The following is a 20,439-nucleotide window of genomic DNA, read 5'->3' on the forward strand; positions in this document are numbered from 1 at the left end:
CAATGCTAAAATGTAGTGTAACGGCAACAAAATGAGAGACATTAAACCACTGAACCACAAAGTTTGCTACCATTAGCCACCATAAGCTACTGGTCATACCAGACCAGTATGAAGTAAGGCTGTGGCAGAATGTATTGAAGTCAGCAGCGGTGTCTTTGATAACTACTGTAACACATTTATCATTTTAGTTGTTCAAGGAAAAATGTGGCAGTTTGTGGCCCCTTATTTTACTACAAACTTGTGGTATGTACTAATAACTAACACTGACTGTCTATGGTCTGGCAATGCAGAATATCAACAGCCACATAAGTCTTTTTCCAGCTAGCACCAGGAGTTCAGGTTTACCAAGTAGATACAAGTTGACACGGAGAAAATAAAACCAAACAGGATTTCATACAGCAAACAGATTAAAATGAGGAATGCTGATGTAAAGACACCAGGCAGCCATACAGTGTGTATGAAATGAACGCACTTATTAAGAGAACGCTTCGACACAAAGCAAAGTTTGTGCTGCTCTTACCTCAGCCCATACAAGACGGTGCCGTCAGGGTGCAGTCGGATCATTCGGTTTTTTACTGTCACGCCATGAAGAAAGGACTTCTTATCATTAAGGAAGTAGGTATCGGGGAGCCACAGCTGGTCTGCTACACGGTTGTCCAGAGTCAGGTTTAGGTTCAGCTCACCATAGGCCAAACGCTTATCTCGCCAGCTCTGCTGGAAATACATTGTGATGGTATAGTCCTGGGAAGAAGGAGGGAAATACAAGCATGAACTCATAGGCAAATACACTGTTCACATGTACACAAGGCTGTGAGCTGGTGCTAATTTACAAAAAGCACATCTGTATGTGAAGACATTTTGCCTTTATTTTAGTGTTTCCTACCACTGCTGGCAAAAAAAAAAAAAAAAAAAAAAAAAAAATATATATATATATATATATATACACTGTATATGTTTATGTTCAGATAACAGAAGGCATGAGTGATCAAACTGATCATAACACATGAAAACAGATCTGATCAAAGACATGTTACTTCTTGATTAAAAAGTGTTTCGTAATTAGTCAGTTCTAAAATCACAATTGAAAGACAGCACCATAGGTTATGTAGAAAACAAGAACAAGGTGTTGCCTACTAAAAGACAAAGATATTAGAAAAAAAACTTTACGATTAAAGAGAAAGAAAGAGGAAACAGCAAGAATATGTCAGCAATAAAGGAATACATAAATGATCCTCAGATCAGGAAAAGTGTTTAATGTGTCTGTGTAAAAAAAAAAAAAAAAAAAGAAGCTCAACAGATCAGCATTTGTAAAACAGGATGGACAAGGATTCGGCCAACAAACAAAATGGGACCTGAACTTCCGTATAACTGGAAATGCACTCAAGTGGATGTCTTTTCGCTAATGCATCATTGTGCCTCTACTCAAAGTGTCGTACTGTTGACAGTGTCATAAAACACACGTTATTATACTAAAGTAAGTTAAAACCTACACAGTCCAAAAAAAAGCCCACAATACATCTCAGATTACAGTTAATTATCAAGTTAACCTACACTTCACATGTGAGCATGACAAATATCAAGACATGTAGTATCCCTCACATTCTGATGTATTTTAATGTTATAAAATGTTCTGTGCTGAAAGGTGTGTGTGAACAAGTGAAGGGTCGCAGGGCTCTTAATGAGCACTCAGTCGTACTACTGATAACAAATCAGTCAACCCTCTCAGCAACATTTGCCTTTAAAAATGATACATTTTAGATGCAAATGTGTTTTAGAATAACACAAAAAAGTCAAATATTACAATTACTTTGAAAACCAAAGTTTAATTCAGTATGAAGAAGTGTAAAATAATTATCCACCATCACTGACACCCTGAAGAAACACCCCCCATCCTGATTCAGCCATACTGAATTGTCCAAAACACAATTGTCAGCGTTTGTGTCTGGGAGGCCAGTGAGAGATCACAGCTTTGTTGATGCATTAGCAGCTCCCTCTAGTTGTTCCGGTGACTGTGTGGATTAGCGTGAACCTGCTGCAGAGTCCCTCACTGAAGTTCCTCGTGTGCAGCCCTCTCCAGGTCATCAGTAAAGTTAGCAGCAACAAACACTGCAGTCTGCAGGTGAACTGGACATATTTTGGATGACGGGGACAAACACAAAAGACAAGGAGATCTGAACTTACCATGTTTACTTCTGAGATGGAGTCGATGCTCGCTATGTTGATGCTCATTCCTACGATGACTGGAGCACCTGAAGGAGCAAAGGAAAATTTGGTATCACCAAAACGGTACTGAAACAACAACATCCATGTACAGTACTACAGTAACTTGATTGACTAGTGAGCATGTTAAACTACCTTTACAGAAAAAAACCCCAAATATTTCCCATGTTTTACACATGGGACACATGTATGACGCACGTTTACCACATGATGCAACATATGATGACATAGGAGAAAATATGTGGAACATTTCTCAGATGGGAATTGACATGGGCTTCAAACATTAAACCATGAAACTGTTCCAAAACCACACGTTTCACACGTGCACAATCATGTGTCATGTGGTCACGTGATCACGAGTTTTTGCCCGTGAAATTCATTTGTTTTTTTTCTGTAAGAGTAGTTAAGAGCTCCTCAAACTTACTTTTCATTCCACTGAACCAAAGTTCTAACATAAAACCATTCAATAAATTCAGCTACATATCCAGTCACATCAGATTTTGTATACAAGGAAATGCAAATCCGCTCATGCTTTATTCTTCTTGCATATGAGAGCATCTATCTTCTCTTTACAATGCACTGCACCCTGCTACTCAACAATTTTTTTTTTTTTTTTTGGCAAACTACGGCTCAAACACAGGCTAGTTTGTCCAGTGTACCATAAGCCAGTGGGAGTGCAAGATGTAATGTAAAGATCAGTTCCTCTCCGAAGTTTATGAAACGTCAGAGACAAAATGCACTCATCCATACTAATTTGTAGGCTAGCAACTCATGTGAAGGAACAGGAAGAGCAAAGCACGCCTCATTTGCGCGATTACAGTGCGTGTTGTAGATATGTAAACATCCATGCATGTTGACTCCCTTACATGTACAATAAACACTTAGCCTACTTCAATATTGAGACAACTTTAGGTTTACAAGGATTATCCATTTACAGTGCAGCCAGCAGATCAAGACGGTGTGACTGCATCATATGACCATTAACAGGGAGACACAGATTCGCCAACATGCAACGTCTCAAATTCAGGAATTCATGAAATATATATATTTTTTTAAAATGCACACTCAACATCTGTGTGCTTACAATATACTTTGGATAATTGCTGTGATAAATGACAGTGTACCATGTGCGAGGGTATTCCCTGAGTTCACTCAAAGTTTATTCATTTTGTTGGCGTCAACTCTTTTCAGATTGGGTTTCATCCAAACAAACTTTGGAGTTTTAGCAACCACATTTCCTCCCTGGCGGAGACGCACTGAAGAGCGAAGACGCAGAACTGCAGAGAGAGTCATTCACGTGACGCATTACTTGTTTTTTTTCTCCTTCGTCTGTTCTCTCTGCGATGCTGTTAAAGCGGCCTGTGGCCTTTGGGAGCGAACAGATTTGCTGCCACCGATTCTCTGTGTTATATTAATACAAATTCTTTCTCTTTTTATGCATTTCCCAACGCCTGAACACCCTTCTTCATTCCCTTCCTCTTCAAACCATGTCACCTTTACTTTGCTTGATCAGGCCACAAAATATGAATTGCTGACACAGAGAACAGCACAAACAGTTCAGTGATTGGTTTGGAGCTGAATCAGTATATTCAGATAACGTTCCGCGGTTTTATAGTGGAAATGGCATTTATATTGGAGCCATAAACAACACGGAAACTGTTGTACTGCAGTATGTACTATCACATATTCAAAAAGGAACCAAACCTACGGCCTCCTGCTTAAATGAAGAGAGCAGCGGATTTGTGATTGTGCTGCTGTTCTTGTATATTACAGCTTTTCCTCTTCCATCTTTCTTGAACCATTTTCTTTCTGCAGCTCGACATTTACAGTATATCATTCAATGAATTATTGCATAAAGAAAAAGGAAGATGCTAAGGAGGAGACAAGTACAGTTTTTATTCCATACTCATCAGTAGAACCTACAAATTTGTTTAGAACACTTTCTTAAACCTTATTTTTCTTTTTAAAAATGACAGAGGCATCATTTTCTACCGTCTTATCTACTTTCCATCGGCTACCAACCTCTGTTAGCCATATTTACTGATTGTAAATCCGACTTGATACATCATTTTGAAGCTCAAGTAGTTCTCAAGTGCCAGGTAGAAGTCATCAGTAGCATCTTGTTTTTTTGCTTGTAATGTGACATCATTTGGTACAGACGGTGATGGGAGATTGTGACTCCCTGAACACGGGGTGGTTGATTTCAGGGTCCAGAAGATGGATGTGTTGCACAAGTTCACGAAACAGACAGATTTCTCTTTGACCGGAACAGATCAACAACTTCTCCTCTGAATCCTCCTCATTATACAACGCTTTGAAATGCAAAAATAATGGATAAAAAAACAAATCTTGACAGCTGCTGTAGACAGCAGGAGTCATGATGATGTTTATGGGTTGCAGACTTGCACAGTTCAGAGCCCATAAGGGTTTTTGACAATGTAGAAAAATCACGAATATGACCCTAATCTGTCCAAACACCGTCACCATGCTGAGATAAAGCCTCCAGGTGCATGAAAAGGCTATATGAATACACTTTTTGATTATTGGATATGGCTAAAAATACAATGCAATCCAAGCTGTCAGTCTTCCCTTCACTCTCACTAACTATACTGTAGTGTCTATCACTGCAATAATAGCATCGACCCCTCAAATTGTTTGTCTGGCTTCTACTACAGAGCTCATTCTACATGATAGTGTATAAAGTAAGACCGGAGTGAGCACCTTTGACTTGGAACATTTAGTTTGAACCAAAATGTTAATGAAAATAATTTAGTTTAATATTAATTTTGATGACTACTTACCCGATTTAAACTGCTGCACTGATTGGTGCATCAGTTATGGTAAAATCACACCGCAATCGGCATTAACGGACCAAGTTCTTTGTTGTATTTTCAAACCAGTACCTTCATTTATTAGATATTTAATTGTATTTTACATTAGGACACTTCAGCGTACACCCACACCCAACAGCAAATAAAACGTTGACTTTACAGGAAGTACAACAGGTTCCAAGCAACCCCAAAGCAATTCCAAACCAAAGGCTCACTAACCCGCAGCGATCAGGTAGCTAAGACCACTGTTGAATATGGCTCACACAAATGGTTTAACATGCAGTTGTTTGCATGCTTGGTCAGACTCAGACAACCTCCTGCAGGGCGCACTGCGAGGATCTGACCCAGCGTGGGACCACAGGGATTGTTGTGTTGTCTGCACCAAAACTGTTCCCACTGAATCATGTTGGGCCTCATTCATAAGTGATGAAGTGTCTCTGCTGCACTCAAATATATATATTAACATCCCCAAATACGCTTATTTCACACATCTCAATGCCTAAACAAACAGCAGTGGTGCAGATTGTAACTGTATTGGCATGGATGCATGTGCTAAATATTGCTTGTAGAACCCTGCAGCAGCTGTGCGTGTGGGCTATTTACACATATGTTAATAAGTGGACGCTGAGATCTGCACAACTCAGCAGTCATGAAGTTGTGCTCCAAACTGAACTGTGCGCTATCCTGTGGCATCCTCTAACACAATCACAATGTTGAGGTATTAAGGTCAGGGAATACTCCCCCAAAGCCTGACTGTGTTCATCTATTACATCACAGAGTGAAGAGAAAAATCAAGTTTCTACTGTTTGATTTCAAAAACATAAAAAAAACAAAAACACAACCAGTCTTAAAACTATAATATGAGACTGTGATCGATCAACTGTTCTACGTGTACTGATCCATGCACTTTAAATACCTGAAAGATCACTTCTCTCCTGCAGATATTAATTCATTATAATGTTTAAAATCCTGGAAAATATCAACCTGCAAACCACTTGAGTGAAAAGGCCCATCTATCCTCTCGGTAATCCCTTTTTTCCCCCGACTTGTCCCACTACACTAAATGCCTGGCAGCTTTGTCATATTCCCTGACCCATCTTTTTCTAGAAAAAGAGGAGTGGTGGAGGGGAAAGTAGGGCCTTGTTCCATCGCACTTTGTGAAAGCAACCAGTAACAGTTTTCCCCAGAGATGTCAAAGTACATTCGTTCGCTACATGAAAACAGAAAGCACCATCTCGCCCTCTCTCTCTCTCGCTGCATTTTTTGACCCAGCTTTAGTGAAACAGAAGCAGTCACTCCGCCGTCACCACAGCTTTCTCGAAATAAAACTGTTACCTGTACTTGCACTTCACAAGTTGAAAGAAGAACAACACTTCCCTAAAAAAAAACCTGTCAGATCTTTAAATAAGCATTTTTATGTTCATTTTTCAACCAGCGTTTAAAACATTGCCAACTACATTTTTTTTTATTTTTCTCAACACTACAACGTTGGTAATTCTTTAAAAATAACAACTCATGACCGCAGAGCTAATTACTGTCATTTGTTTTTCTAACTTTCAGATTTTAAAGAGTGATTGAGAGGAAAGAGATCATAATATCCCGTGGCAAATCTTACAAACTTACATTGTAAACAGTTATCCAAGAAGCAACTGAATGTGTCAACCTGCTCCGGTTTGCTGATGGTTGTTGGCCAACAACACGGTAGGGGCAGCTTAAAACAGATGTGTGACGATTGGCTGCATATAGATGTGCTACATTAAAACATAATAGAGGACTAAATGAGGAGAACTGATCTTTAATTGCCTCCCAGCATCGCCTCGTTCGGCTCCCTGCAAAACTGAGCACACGAGCGTCACTCGGAGGAAAAAAGAGATTTACTCAAAGTTTTCTAAATTAAAGGTGCCCTGTGGGAGTTTTGATGACTACCAGCGTGGCAGTGTAATGATCACATGCTCGAACCGCATGAACGCTCTCATGCTATGAGCACAGACGGACTGCAAAGGGTGGTGACAGTTGTTGGTGGTGAAGCACCGGTGCACAAATAATAGAGAAGGAAAGTAACTAAACTAAATTCTGTTAAAGCATTTACAGTTTAGTGTTAATCTACTTCAGGTCAGTAGTAGAGACTCTGGGATTCTTTATTTGAGTAAAGGGACAGGTAAATGTACTCCTTTATGCATCGTTTTTTTAAACTGCTTTGTATTAAATTTGCTTTCTGAAAATGTAGTTAAGTCAAACATAAACTATTTCCTGCTGAAATGTACTCAGGTAGACGTTTAAAGGAGCATAAAATATAAATATTTACTGGTAAATATACTCATGTACTTAAATAAAGTAAATGTACCACAATTTATCCAGACCCTCCTACCAGCACTCATATCTCATTTCTTCATTTCATTCAAAAATATAAGCATTACAACAACAATTCGCAGCATTACAACTTAGCACTACCTCTACACAAGCAACATTTTCAACCATTAACAAAGGCTGATGCCTCACATTTATACTACACTATACTTTTCTACACTATAATTTTATAACATACGGCTGACAATAAGAAGAAAAGGGGTGAAACTGAAAAAAAGAAGAAAAAAAACAGCGGGATGACAAAGTTAACTTTCCTCGTTGTGTCTTTTCCTGAAGCCTTTAGCCCACAATCATATACACTTTCACCAAAGTTAGTCAAGACAACAAAGAGGCTCTTCATATGGTAGTTTTGGACTGTAAAATTCACTCAGGCCATATTTGTATATTTGGACACTCTTCATTACAGCGGTTTAGTATAGCAACAGGGCATCTGGAGGTGGGCACTGAGGCAGGATATCCAACATGTCCCCTTACTGTCAGTGTGTGTGAGGAGATTATTATTGTTAAATTACACATTGAACAATGCCAACAGTGAAACTGTCATAAGCTTGTGAGCCACAAGAAACTGACCATCATATGTTGATGTTGTTTTTTTTCCCTGCCAAAAGGATTCTGATAATTTAGGGAAAGTGACATTTAGCTTTCTCACATGACGGAAAAGTTCCATCTGTGTCATGTCAGCTGAGCATGTTAGTATTTCATTAAAAGGGATTTTGCTTCAGGTTTTCCACATTTACTTTTATCTCTTTGGAGAGGTTCATTTAAAGAAATACTTTAGCCTTTTGAGCTACAGCCATATTTGCTTTCTTGCCATCCATTAGTTGGAGTAATTATTAGCATGGGTGGGAACTTCATCACAATAAGTGCTGCATCCAGAAGACTCATGAAATGACTAAAAAACAGTCAGCCATGCAGCTCGCTTTGCATATCATGTTTTCACTCCTTGCTGACAGTTGTTTTGTTTTTTGTTTTTTAGCCCTGCTGTCCTCTCTCTCGCTTATTATCTATGTATGCTGTCCTCTCAACTCCGACAATGTGTCGCCACATTTAGCTTCCAGTCTGGCAGTCTTATCTAGCCCCCGGGTAGACAAGCTCAACTGATGTAGGGGGCAGTGAGGCTGCCCCATTTCATGTTTTCCACCATAATGGCAGTTCATTGCAAAACAATGTAAGTTCACTGCTGGGGAGTGGTCGTCAGATTAACAGGAACATCCCGACTTCAGCTGACGGCAGCGAGGAAGAGTCTGTGGAAATGATCTCCTAACTGGTTGCTTTTCCACCTACTACAGTGGTTTATCACCTTCGAATCCCAGAATATCTGTCATTGTTGTAGAAATCTGCCAAATCAGGGATCATTGTTGGTTGGAAAGAGAATCAAGCAGGTTTAAATGTTCCTATATAAACAGTGCCAGTGATACACAAACTATAAAGAATGCTTGTGTCAGTTTATAGCAAATGTGTTTAATCGAGAGCACTAATCTGAGGGCGTGCCAAATTAGCAAAAATGACTGACTGCCTTTGTTGTCAATTGTCAATAGCGACCAAAGTAAGCTCCTACTGTACACTACATATTCATTCTTCAAAGATATACTTATTGTTCTTAGTGTGTATTCAACAGATTCAATTAAGTATGTTTCCTGTAAATGTATAAGAATGCTGTGCATAATCAACATCAAAATATACCTGTATTTAAAATTAATTTAATAGTTTTTATTATATGCAGAATTTCCCATTGTGAAGTACTAACCTAACAAGGATTCCAGAGTGAAATGCTGCATAATGTTTCATATGGATCACAACCGTAATGTAATTCCTTTAAAGCATCCGCATATTGTGACTGTGATTTTTGAATAGAGTTTTGTCATTCTCTGTGTAAAGTACAGGTAAGTAACAGTGTTAATTTTAGTCCAGTGAAATGAAATAGAAGGTTTGTCTGCCACTTGAACAAGTGCAGGCTTCATCAGACGTCAGGGGAGAGGTGTGTGTGCCAGGACACGGGGAGAACAAAGGTGTGTGCAAATGTTTCATTAAGACTACTAACATTAAACTGACTACACGCACAGAAAGCATGTGGGCATGTGATCAAGTCAGAAACTGAGCCAGGAGTCAGTTTATATTCATTGCTTATTTTATTGTGTAATGTGCATTGAATTTTCCTGGAGTATAAAAAATATTAAGTCCACTTTAGACTTGATAGCAACGCACCTTTTTTATCCGATGACTGAAAACAAAGGGCCTCTGCACAGAGGAAGAAGTCAATAATTTAAAAAAAAAGGTGGATAACTCCACTAATAAAAACCTCGATTAGTCTCATATCTGAATGCAACCACAAGAGGGCAACGTGATGATATTCCCTCCACATGTCCACTGCTTATAGATTGGATTATTTTAATAAATGAAGCTGTATAAATGACCTGCAAACAGGTACTGAGATGATGGGATGAATTTACTCTTTTGGCTTATCTGGAATGATTCTGTGCTGTTTGCCAAAAATAAATAGTTTCCAAAAGATGAACACACCCCATACAGCATCAGCACCTAAATCAAATTTCTCCTGAAGGAAGCTAACAGTCACGGTTTGTTGTGGCACATTTAAAAAAAGAGAAGAGTATATTTTACCCGGCATTAATGTTTAGCAGTGAAATCCTCCATGATGTTTTACATTTCACATTAAATATTCAGTTCAGATTGTAAACATATCAGTCTGGATATATTCCATTTACATTCAGGAAAGCGTTATTCCACATATCCTGTCAGTTGTACAGCCTTCTGAAAACAAATTTGCTGGACAGCAAAGAAAACACCGCCTCTTATATAAAAAAATAAATAAAAAAAACTCTGATAATCAACCCATTGCCTAGCAACAGAGGGTTCCATAGCAACTGTGCAGCATTTTCCCTACAGTGTTGCAAGAGAAGCATGATGATTTATCCAGTCGAATCTGTGTTTGCTTTTGTTTTCAATAGCTGCCGCTCTCATGAAGCCCTTTTCTCAAGAAATTAACAAACACGACGACACACGTATGTTAGGCTGCAGCCCCCCACGCCCCCCACCCCCACTACTGCATTTAATACAGTTGCCTCAGTTATTTCCATGACGGCAGAAATCAACCAAAACACAGACAGAAACTGCATCAAAAGCACGTTTGCTCACAAAGCCAAAGAGTGTCTTTTAATACTGAAGGCATCAATTGTGACCAAAAGCAGGGAATCACATCATAACAACGACTCCTTAAAATTCAATTATTCAACACACGTCTGTTGAATTAAACCTGGTTTTCATCTTTTTACTCTGCTATTGTTGTTGTCTGTTATTGTTGCCAGTATGATCGATCAGGAAAAGACATTTAATTTTGTGTGAAACCTACTGTATGTATTCAAATTAAACATCATATAGATTCCCAAAGACGGTACCAAACCTACAGTAAATTTCAGCGATTGCAACAACATAATATTTCCTTTTATTAAATAATAATAAAAATAACCATTAAATAGCTTGTATAACACCTTGTTTTCACTGATTATGTACTAATGAAGTCCTACTGTCTGCTGTAGGATTTTGTTTTCTTCTTGTTAATGAAAGCACTTCTTCATGACTCCAGCTGTACGTTTCATGCTGTTGTCATGCTGCAGAATGAATTTGTAACCAAAAAAGACACATTTACTCTCAATACCTAAAGTCTAAAAATCGTATCGAGTATTGTGGGCATCTAAATGATGGGTACACACTTGAAAATAAAAGCAGAAATTTTGCAAATCCAGTGATCAACACAAGCATGAATAATATCTGACTTAAAAGGATTGTATGTGAACGTCAGGGGAATGAATACAATGAGAAGGAGCTAGTTCTCACAATATTGTGAATGTAAAGTAGATTGTCTTATGAGTTAAGTTATTTAGGTCAACACCGGGAACTATTGTTGTTGCCTTTACTGGTCAAATTAATTCACTGTAAACCCTCAGGACCTTAAATATTCTCACAAATTCACAAATGAAAATAAACACACAAAGAAATCATGTAATAGATATGAACCACACCTCTACAAACATTATTTAGTTGTGGTTTGATCCACTAAATGTTTCTAGGTGAGGTGTACAGGCTGTTTTCCCTGCTATACATGATGATGAATGTGTTTACTGTAAACTAAGACTCCTACAGACAAATCTCCACCAGCAAATTTGTTGATCATTTAATAAATATTCTTCCAGTTTTTCTACAGGCTTCAGGGCTGTGAGGAGCTGGAGTCTGTTTCCCAGCATGCAGTGGGCGTGAGAGTAAACCCTCGGCAGGTCAACAGTCTATCACAGAGCCTACACACGTGTAGACTGATAAACACATTCACACCTACGGGCAATTTGGAGTTTCCACTTGACCTAACCTGCATGTCTCAGGACGGTGGGAGGAAACTGGAGCATCTGTTTGGAAACCAGCGCAGACGTGGAGGGAAGCACCCACAGTCCACGCAGGAAGATCCCACATCTGAACAGACTGCCAGATTTGAACTGAGGACTTTGTTGCCGTGAGGCTACACCGCTACAGTAACTACTGAGCCTGCATGCCGCCCTCCTAAAGATACACCTCACACTTCTTAGACTGATACTGTATACCAAAACTTAAAATGCCTGTATAATTGTCTCTTTCCTGACGTAACACCATTTAACAACTTTCCAAATGAAACGCTTGCTCTCTTCTTTACTTGCTCCCCTGTCTGCAGCCACCTCGCTATCACAGCAAAACGTGAAATGGCCACACTTTACGCTGTCTACACGTGAAAGTTACACGTTTTCCTGTAGTGGATGAAAATGAAACCTACTGCATGTGATTTACAGGAAAATTAAAATGTATAGCTGGAACATGTGGTTGGGCTTACTACATAAGCACATGGTTGGGGTTGGGAGAAAGAACATGATTGGGGTTAGGGAAAAAGAAAAACATGGTTGGGGTTAAGAAACAAATACAACTTGACAAAAATGTCAGCTCTTGGATTCAAACCTCGCCGTGCCACTGTGTGAGTAATGCTGTCATGCCACCCCTCCTACCTCACAGTGCCACTATAAAATGCCTGTTGTTGTCTCTGTTGCGGGACCTTGGTCACATGATCCCATGTCACATGACATTTACATGCTTGTAAGTTTCACGGCTGCACAGCCCCAAGTGGGACTATTTCACGCTTTGCCATGATACTGGGTTGCTGCAGCAAATAAGCTGCATATAAGGACATACAGCAACCACTGGTGTTAACATCGCCAAAGGTTTTCCTTCCAACACAGAAAGCATGTCAAACATTTAAATAAATAAATATTGTCTAAAAAATTGTCTGAAGGATTACTTCCATTGAGGTTTACTTTTTGCAGTGTCTGCATGTCCAACCAGGTTAAGACTGTGTGTCTTTAACCCACAAGATGTGTAATTTGATGTATGTCTATTGCAGAGTACACAAACAGAGAGGATGAATCATCAGGTGACCGTGTAAGGCCGGCTGGCTCATTCATGTCAGTCGTATTGGAAGCCTTGAGAAGGTGTGTCTTAATTTCAACGTGTCAAATTAAGCCATCTGAGTGACTGATGAGACTGATAAAGGGACGTTCACATGGACAGAGGTGACCAAGCTGAGGCAGAGGCGCTCACGAGGGGAGAAGAGCTGCTAATGAATTGTTTGGCATTCGTCAAAACCTAATTAAAAAAAAGGAGGAAATACGTTCTTATATTTGTCTCTTCTCAGTCGAGGAATACACAGAACAAAGCTCTTTATTTAATGATTAAAGTCTGCGGAAAAAAAAAAAGAAAAAAAAAAGGTGAATGCTGGAAATGCTATGGCAGATATTTCAGCATAAACGTGTCCCCAGTGTGATTTTACTGCTCAACAGTCCAGCAGGAAACAATTCATCCTGCAGTCCTGCTTAATGTTTTGCTCGAGGCTTCATCAATCGTGTCAAATACTTCCAACTTCAGCTATTTAATGTGAACGCTTCCCATAACCATTTACTATTTTTTGGAGCATTAAATAATTATTGAAATCAACATAATGTTGTTTTCTGAAAATAAAAGTAGTCACCCTCAAGTTTGTTTGAAGTCCTCATGGTATCTTTTTTTATTTGTGTTTTAGCTAATAAAACCATGATTGCTCATAATTGTCTTTAACATTTATTTGTCACTAGACTATGTAATTAAAACATTTATGGTGAAAAACATTATTTTACCTTCATACTTTTCTAATGTTTTTATCTTCTCTAGTTTCCTGTATTGTTTTTTACATTGAAGTTGGCCTTAAAAATAAAATCTCATTTACAATTGTACTGTCCTGATTAAGTAAAAATTATTCAGTATCAACACAGTTTCTAAAATTGTCAGACAGTAATAATATGTAAAATGGGTAACACTGACACAACTGAACAGCTCGGACTACGCAGTCAACTGTTAGGACAACTGTGAAAGAAAACAAAACAACACATTGGTGAATAAAGGGAAATCATTAAAGCAGCTCTGGCACGAGGACTGAAAAAGGACAGAGGAGAAGACAAAAGAAAATGATGAGGTAAAACAGGAGAGCAGAGGCAGTACATCACAGGAAGTCAGCGAGACAGAGGATAAGTAAAGGTGGCCTCATCTTATCGTCCTCTCCTGTCACAAACCTCGGACCTGATGTATGAAACCTACTTAGATTCCACACTAAAAAGCTGAAAATGAACAATGCTCCCTACTTACATACACAGATTTTGTCAGTGAATTATGAAACACTGCACGTATTACCAGCGGAATTTCCAACCCATAAATTACAATCCCACGAGGAGCATTATTAAAGTACTCTAACGGGATGAAGAGCGAAGGAGACGGTTTAGTTTAGTAGACTTCAGTTCACTCATGAAACTAAATACTGTTTAAATGCATGACGCAAGTGGAATTGTAATGTGGGAGATGTTAAGTAATTTGAATCCTATTTTGGGGGAAATATGTAATGACAAAAGTAAATCATTAAAGAAATGTGTAGGTCAGACAGTATTTAGATTTAACCCACAATTTTTTTACTGGAGAAATGGATCTAAATATTCAACATAACATTTAAAATGATGCTTTTCACCCCTCAAAAGACGAGCAGAGCTGGATCTGACGAACCACTACTCCACAAACAGATGATGGGTGCGCACAAGGGGAGGTGCAAATCATGACTTTGAAAGATAAACAGACTCTTGAATGTCAATTACATGTCCATGTATGGGAATTTAAGACAAAGTGTGTCCACTGAAGGCTTTTTCCTACCCCTTAAGCCATTATCAAACTATTGGCTAAAAAAGTGTATAATTCATTGAACAGTTCTCAGTGGTCCAGCTTATTATTTATTTACAGGCCATAATTTATTCAGCAAGTCACACATTGACAGTTTTAATCAATGCTATTATTTCCAGGCTCCTTTCTAATCTCGAATTGAACATTTTGGAGGGAAAAGTGGAGAAGTACAAAAGATTAAGTTACAGAAACAGATGATTTGTTTTCCTCTAAAAAGACATCTGTCTTTGTCTCTTTCGACTGACACCATGTCTCATAGCTAATCTCCTGAGTAGCCCTACATGTGCAGTAAATCCCAGTTGTTTCAGTAGCTTTCCATGTGTCTGTAAGTCCTGCTGAAGCTGCCTGTGTAATTACATTAACCTGCGGTAATTATGTGTGGATCCTCCTCGCCGATCATGGCTAATATGTCTCAGGAGAATAGGATTCGTGAATTAGTTCGTTAATAATATATTAATTTGTGACCCTAACACTAGCTATGGTGTTCAAGCAAGTGAATCGTCCATTTGACAAATAGGTTTTTCAAATATCTCTGAGTCTTTTTGCTGTTTTGGTCAAAGCTGCTGTGAAAATTACAGCAACCGAATAATGTTTTAGGAGTGACAGAGACCCTAAATTGTGAAATATTTGGGCACCCTGGGAGCACCGCAGACATATTTTTCCAATACTTTCGCTTCTTCACTGCCATCTAGGGTTTAGAGTTCATTTATTTGCACATGAAACGATGCCACGGCAAAAGAAACAGACTCACATTGTGCAGGTGTGATAAATACAGAAACTTCTATCTCAAACAAAACTGAGTGTGACAAACAAAAGTCAACAGAGCTGGATATCAGATTCTAAATGACAAACTCCAAAACAGGGGAAAAGATAGTATATCAAAAACATAAATGTAAAGGAGAAAAACAAAATAAAGTCAGCGAGACCAAACCAAAAAAACTAAAAAAGCTGGAATCAAAAGGGAGACTGACAGCGTGTGCTGATGTGTGTTCAAAGACTTAAACGGAAGAAGGAGAGAAACAGAAGAGAAGGTGCAGTGTGCTACGAGAGGAAAACTTCAGTCGGTTTAGCTCATCAGTCAGTTGACACATACATCTATATTTGAACCGCAGAGGCATGTGACCTTATGAGAGAGTGGACGCATCTATTCTAGATGGTTGCTTTAAATTTGGAAATGAAGACAGTCCAGTAGATGCTCCTGTTTAGACGTAAATCTACTAAACGTCTGACATATACAGCAATTCTACAGTTATTATCGAGAAGCCTTTTCATGATAAAGCAGGAGAAAACAGGCTGAGAGTAACACATGCTGACATCATGACTAAATGTTTGCATCGCGACTTTTGATCGATGACTTAATAAGAGCGGCTAAAGTGTACACGCAACGTCAAAGCCACAATGTTCCCGCCCAACAATAATAAAAAAAAAAAAGCTTGAATAATGGATCATTTTTTGAAAGCATGCACTTAAAAACATTGCTAACAAACGGACATCTACAAATTCTGGACTTCTTGTGACGACAAAGCTTAATATTTTGGTCTTCAGACTTGTTCTGAGGTAATCTGCATGGTTGTAACACAGCTGTTATAGCAGGGAAGTAACGGGATGTAGATCATATGTTGGAAATGTGCATTACAGTCCAATAAGGTATCACAATAATTCCTTCAAAATCCAACCAGCCACTTTAAATGGAGCTCAGCGCATGTTCATTCAGGAGGACCATCGTCATGTCCATTCTTAATTCTCTCACACTCTTTTTTATCAGCTGACTGCAGGTGCGACCAGTAAACCAATCAGCTTTGGCTCAATCTCAATCAGCCAATCATGCTGTGCCTGTCAAACTTTAAAACTGTCCTCCTCTCATCTCTGCTCTCCTGTTTTCCCGGCTTCTCCCCCAGGCCCAGGCAGAGCCCATCCAGGTCCCCTTTACATTTCATCCAGATCTCCAGCATCCTCCTCTTCACGTCACCACCACCAGTGTCGAGACCCCGGCTGTTTTCCTATTCAAAGCTCACCCTCCTCAAACAATATCACGTTAGGGTCTAATCGCCAAAGACTTTCACATTTCTCACACTTCTTTTCTCACGTTTCTGCTGTGCACTTTGCAATATAATTCCTTATTCATTCATTTGTATAGTCTCTCCTGATTGAAACAGTCTGATAACTAAAATCTCTCGGACATGAACATCACTCTTCCTCCTGACAAAGAACATCCGCACTGTACATAAGTGCTGATGCAGAACAGCAGCATATATACGAGAGCACCTGAGAGTGTATTACCAAGATTACACCATGGTCTACGCAGCATGAGGCAGAAGTACTGTTGCTATGGTTATCTGCAGTTCAATAAACATTGTGCACTGATTTAAAAAAACAGTTGACTCGAGCTGTGTCCGAAGTCGCTTCATTGTTCCCCCATTCCCTACTCCCTGTACAGTGGACATCAATAGTGAACAGAGATTTCCAGACACTTACTAATTATCATCAGTGTCTTGGCGCATTGCATTGTGGGATTGACATCCCACGGTAGCCTGTATTCAATGGCTACTACTTTTGTCATCCTGTTGGATGAAGAATTGTTTTGTTATTATTGTATTGTTTTGAAGGGGCACTTACAGTAGATACATTTACATAGTGAGAATTTGAACACTGAAATAAAACATCAGACATTAAATATAGTGCACTATATTGTAAATATGGAGGGATTTCAGACTATGCAGCCATTTTTTTAAAGCATTATGTTATATGACTTTAATGGATCAGCATTTTGATGTTATCAAACCAATCAGCAAGGAAGATTTGGCTGTTTATTTTAGACATGGTTCTGCATGCGGATTAAAATCAAAGATGAATTACACACACGCTATCTTTGCCTATTTCACAAAATGTTCTTGTACACATACGCAACACTGCAATAGAACTTGCAGTATTTCCATCCCAATGTGCTGTAAAATCCTTGAATTAGCGATAGATGTAGTCGACGAGGCCATATGTAGGAAAAAATACAGCAACAAAGACCAATTATCATATGATAAATCTGCCATAAAGTCTATCTTTTTGTATTTTTAATACTGTTGCATTCAACATCTACGCTCTCCCATCTTGTTTTTTCCTGCAGCCCTGCATGATGCACACATAATTTTTATGTGGAAACCCATTTTATACGTCTGGCTGTTGGAGTTCAATAATGAGATGGGCTTTTAAGCGTGCTTCCTGGTAGTGAGGCTGACAGCATCTCTCTCCAGATGCTGTAAATGAATTTTTTTCCCCCCCCTTGTTTATCTATGTGAAACAATTGGATAGCTGCATCTTGCCCTTGGGCCAGCCTATCCTGGCCTTGTCAAGGGCACACCTCCCATCAATCACTGCGGGTTCAAAAAGTGAGTCACTGGGGACCTTAGGAGGAGATTCAAAAAAAAAAAAAAAAAAAAAAAGAGGGTTGGAAAAAAAAATGCCCTGCATGCAGGATGCCTCACCAACGCCTGACCCAGGGTTTTTGTACTTTGCAGTCCACTGTGATACATTCTGGTGCAATTCTATCAGCATTTTTCTCCTTCATTTCAAAGTTGCTGAAAACAACACTTTGAATGGGAAGATGAAGTATGTCCTTTCTCCTGCATGCTATCTCTCACCACCCTTGCCCCCCCTCTGCCTGCCTACATACACACCTCATTTAATTCAAATAGAAAATCTAAGCGAAGGGAAAAGGAAAAAGCGCCCAGCTCGAGCATTTTTCCTTGTTTTTTTTCCTGTAATAAATCACTGGGCATTCTCTCTTCATCAGGATAGATATCACTTGTACATACCCCAACATCCATCCTGTGATTCTGACAACACACCCCCTGTTTTGCGCTGAATAGGCATTACTTAAAGACTGAATTACGATGGCCTCTGCTATCAGCCCATATGCAAAACAGCCCACCATTTGACATGTGGCAGCATACAGACTAAGAGATTGTTCTTTGTATTGCAAAAGTGTCCGCGGGCCTTGATAGAACTGCCGCCATATATCATGTAATAGCGGCAGCTGCCAAAACGCAGGTTGCTACTGATGTCCTGCACGCATCAATCAGCGGTCACACTCACGGAGGGTAAAATAATGGTGCGGGAAGCGATTTCTGCAAATAGCTGCACACGTGTGTGGACAGCGTTTAGTCTGTTATCTCACAGGACACAAAGGATAGCTTCAGATCAATTATACATGCATTACAGTAAAGTACATTACAAACTGAACGGAGAGTGCCGCGGCTCCTGCTGGTACTTACACGTCCCGGCTCTCCCTTTCATATTCGGTCAATTAAGTGTCTATTCTACTCGCCGGTACATACTGATCTGCAGTTTCACGCCTACATTTACTGCCTTTCCGTTACAAACAAAATCAAGCTGCAGCTGCGACTCATTTGGGTCAATGAGATCAGTGAAAAGCCAGGCTGCATATGGCAGACAGGGACAGGTGACCATATACTGTGATGACACGGCCACAGGCGGAGCTGCATCGTCACACTGGTGAAATGACCGCCACCTACAGCCAGAGATCAGGTGCTCACAGTTATGACCACAAAGCTGCTGTACGTAGGTTCTCGCATCTGTGTGGTCCTGGCACGTGTTGGTGCTTTTTAACGGTCAGGATCATTAAACTGTGAACGTGTATCCACTGATTCCTTAAAGACTCATCTCAAATTCGTTAACTGTACATTGTGATATATTCCCAGTAATTACAGAGCTTTCAGAGACGGCTGTCCTGTTGTGCTGTAACATGAATGCAGAACTGAGCAGCTACGGAAGCCAGCATGACTTTTAACAATCTGTACATTATAGAGGTGTTTGCATATGATCTGAGGTTCCCAGTACATACAGTGGGCATATATACAGAAAGTCCAAAGGTGAAAATACACCATGTCATGAGGCGTCATGTGTCGTGCGCCAAATGACGCCTCTATAGGCGCACCAATAGGATGCACAGCAACACGTAAAGACATCACACAGCATGGGGAAAAAGACAACGGTTTCGTTGCCAATTGTCCTGGTAATTACAACATTGTGGGTCGCCCAGCCCAGGATATTGTGCGATCACTGAAAGAGGTGAGGAAGTCGAGCTGCAACAGAAGCAGAGAAGAAGGTAAAATACGAAGCAGCAAAGTACAAAAAAGGTTTTTATCTGGTTTTATTTGTTTTTTCAGGTGTGGCGGTTTTAACCCTTTGAGCCCTAGAGAAGGGAGAAGACTTAGCAAAACTATTATTAAAATATGGACATATATACTGATATTTATACATCTGAACAAATCTCACAAGTGTTCCCTTTATTATTATTATTATTATTTTTTTTTTTAATAATTTTTTATTGTGGTTCCAGAGATATAATCTTTTTATTATGGGTATGCAATTTTCGAGCAGAGGCCTAAAAAAAAATAGGTGTGTTTTACAAAATCCCACAAAGTCAAATAACTAAGTGGCTAATGATATTCTGTTTTCTTTTCTTTTTCAGGTGCAACATCGTTGCATTGCTGTTCTCACTGCTGGTGGTTCAGCTGCAGTCTTGAAAAAAGAAAAAAACATTCATAGCTGCTTTAACTCTTTAGTGTAATTTTTATTATTTTATTGCTACATATACATGTTGATATATGTTAATGATGATGTTGCATCAATATGTTGACATAAAGCCTTCAGAGCTCTGCTAAAAGAACAAGGTAACTAGTTAACAGCACTGAACACACACTAATTTAAATATGGTACCAAC

General features: G+C 39.3%; 1 protein-coding gene across 2 annotated transcripts in view; it reads right to left on the bottom strand.

Annotated features, from left to right (window-relative positions):
• gabrb4 (gamma-aminobutyric acid type A receptor subunit beta4) overlaps positions 1-20,439 on the bottom strand; it is a 59,320-nt gene that overhangs the window by 24,842 nt on the left and 14,039 nt on the right. For both annotated transcript variants that reach the window (XM_069146868.1, XM_069146867.1), the window contains exons 3-4: positions 2,182-2,249; positions 521-741 (exon numbers count right to left, since the gene is read on the bottom strand). In XM_069146868.1, the coding sequence (XP_069002969.1) occupies positions 521-741; positions 2,182-2,249 (289 nt within the window). The remainder of the gene's footprint in view (positions 1-520; positions 742-2,181; positions 2,250-20,439) is intronic.

This window comes from Embiotoca jacksoni, unplaced genomic scaffold (assembly GCF_022577435.1).
Source record: "Embiotoca jacksoni isolate LCO1_2020_lvr unplaced genomic scaffold, fEmbJac1.0.p SCAF_13, whole genome shotgun sequence".
NCBI lineage: Eukaryota > Metazoa > Chordata > Actinopteri > Embiotocidae > Embiotoca > Embiotoca jacksoni.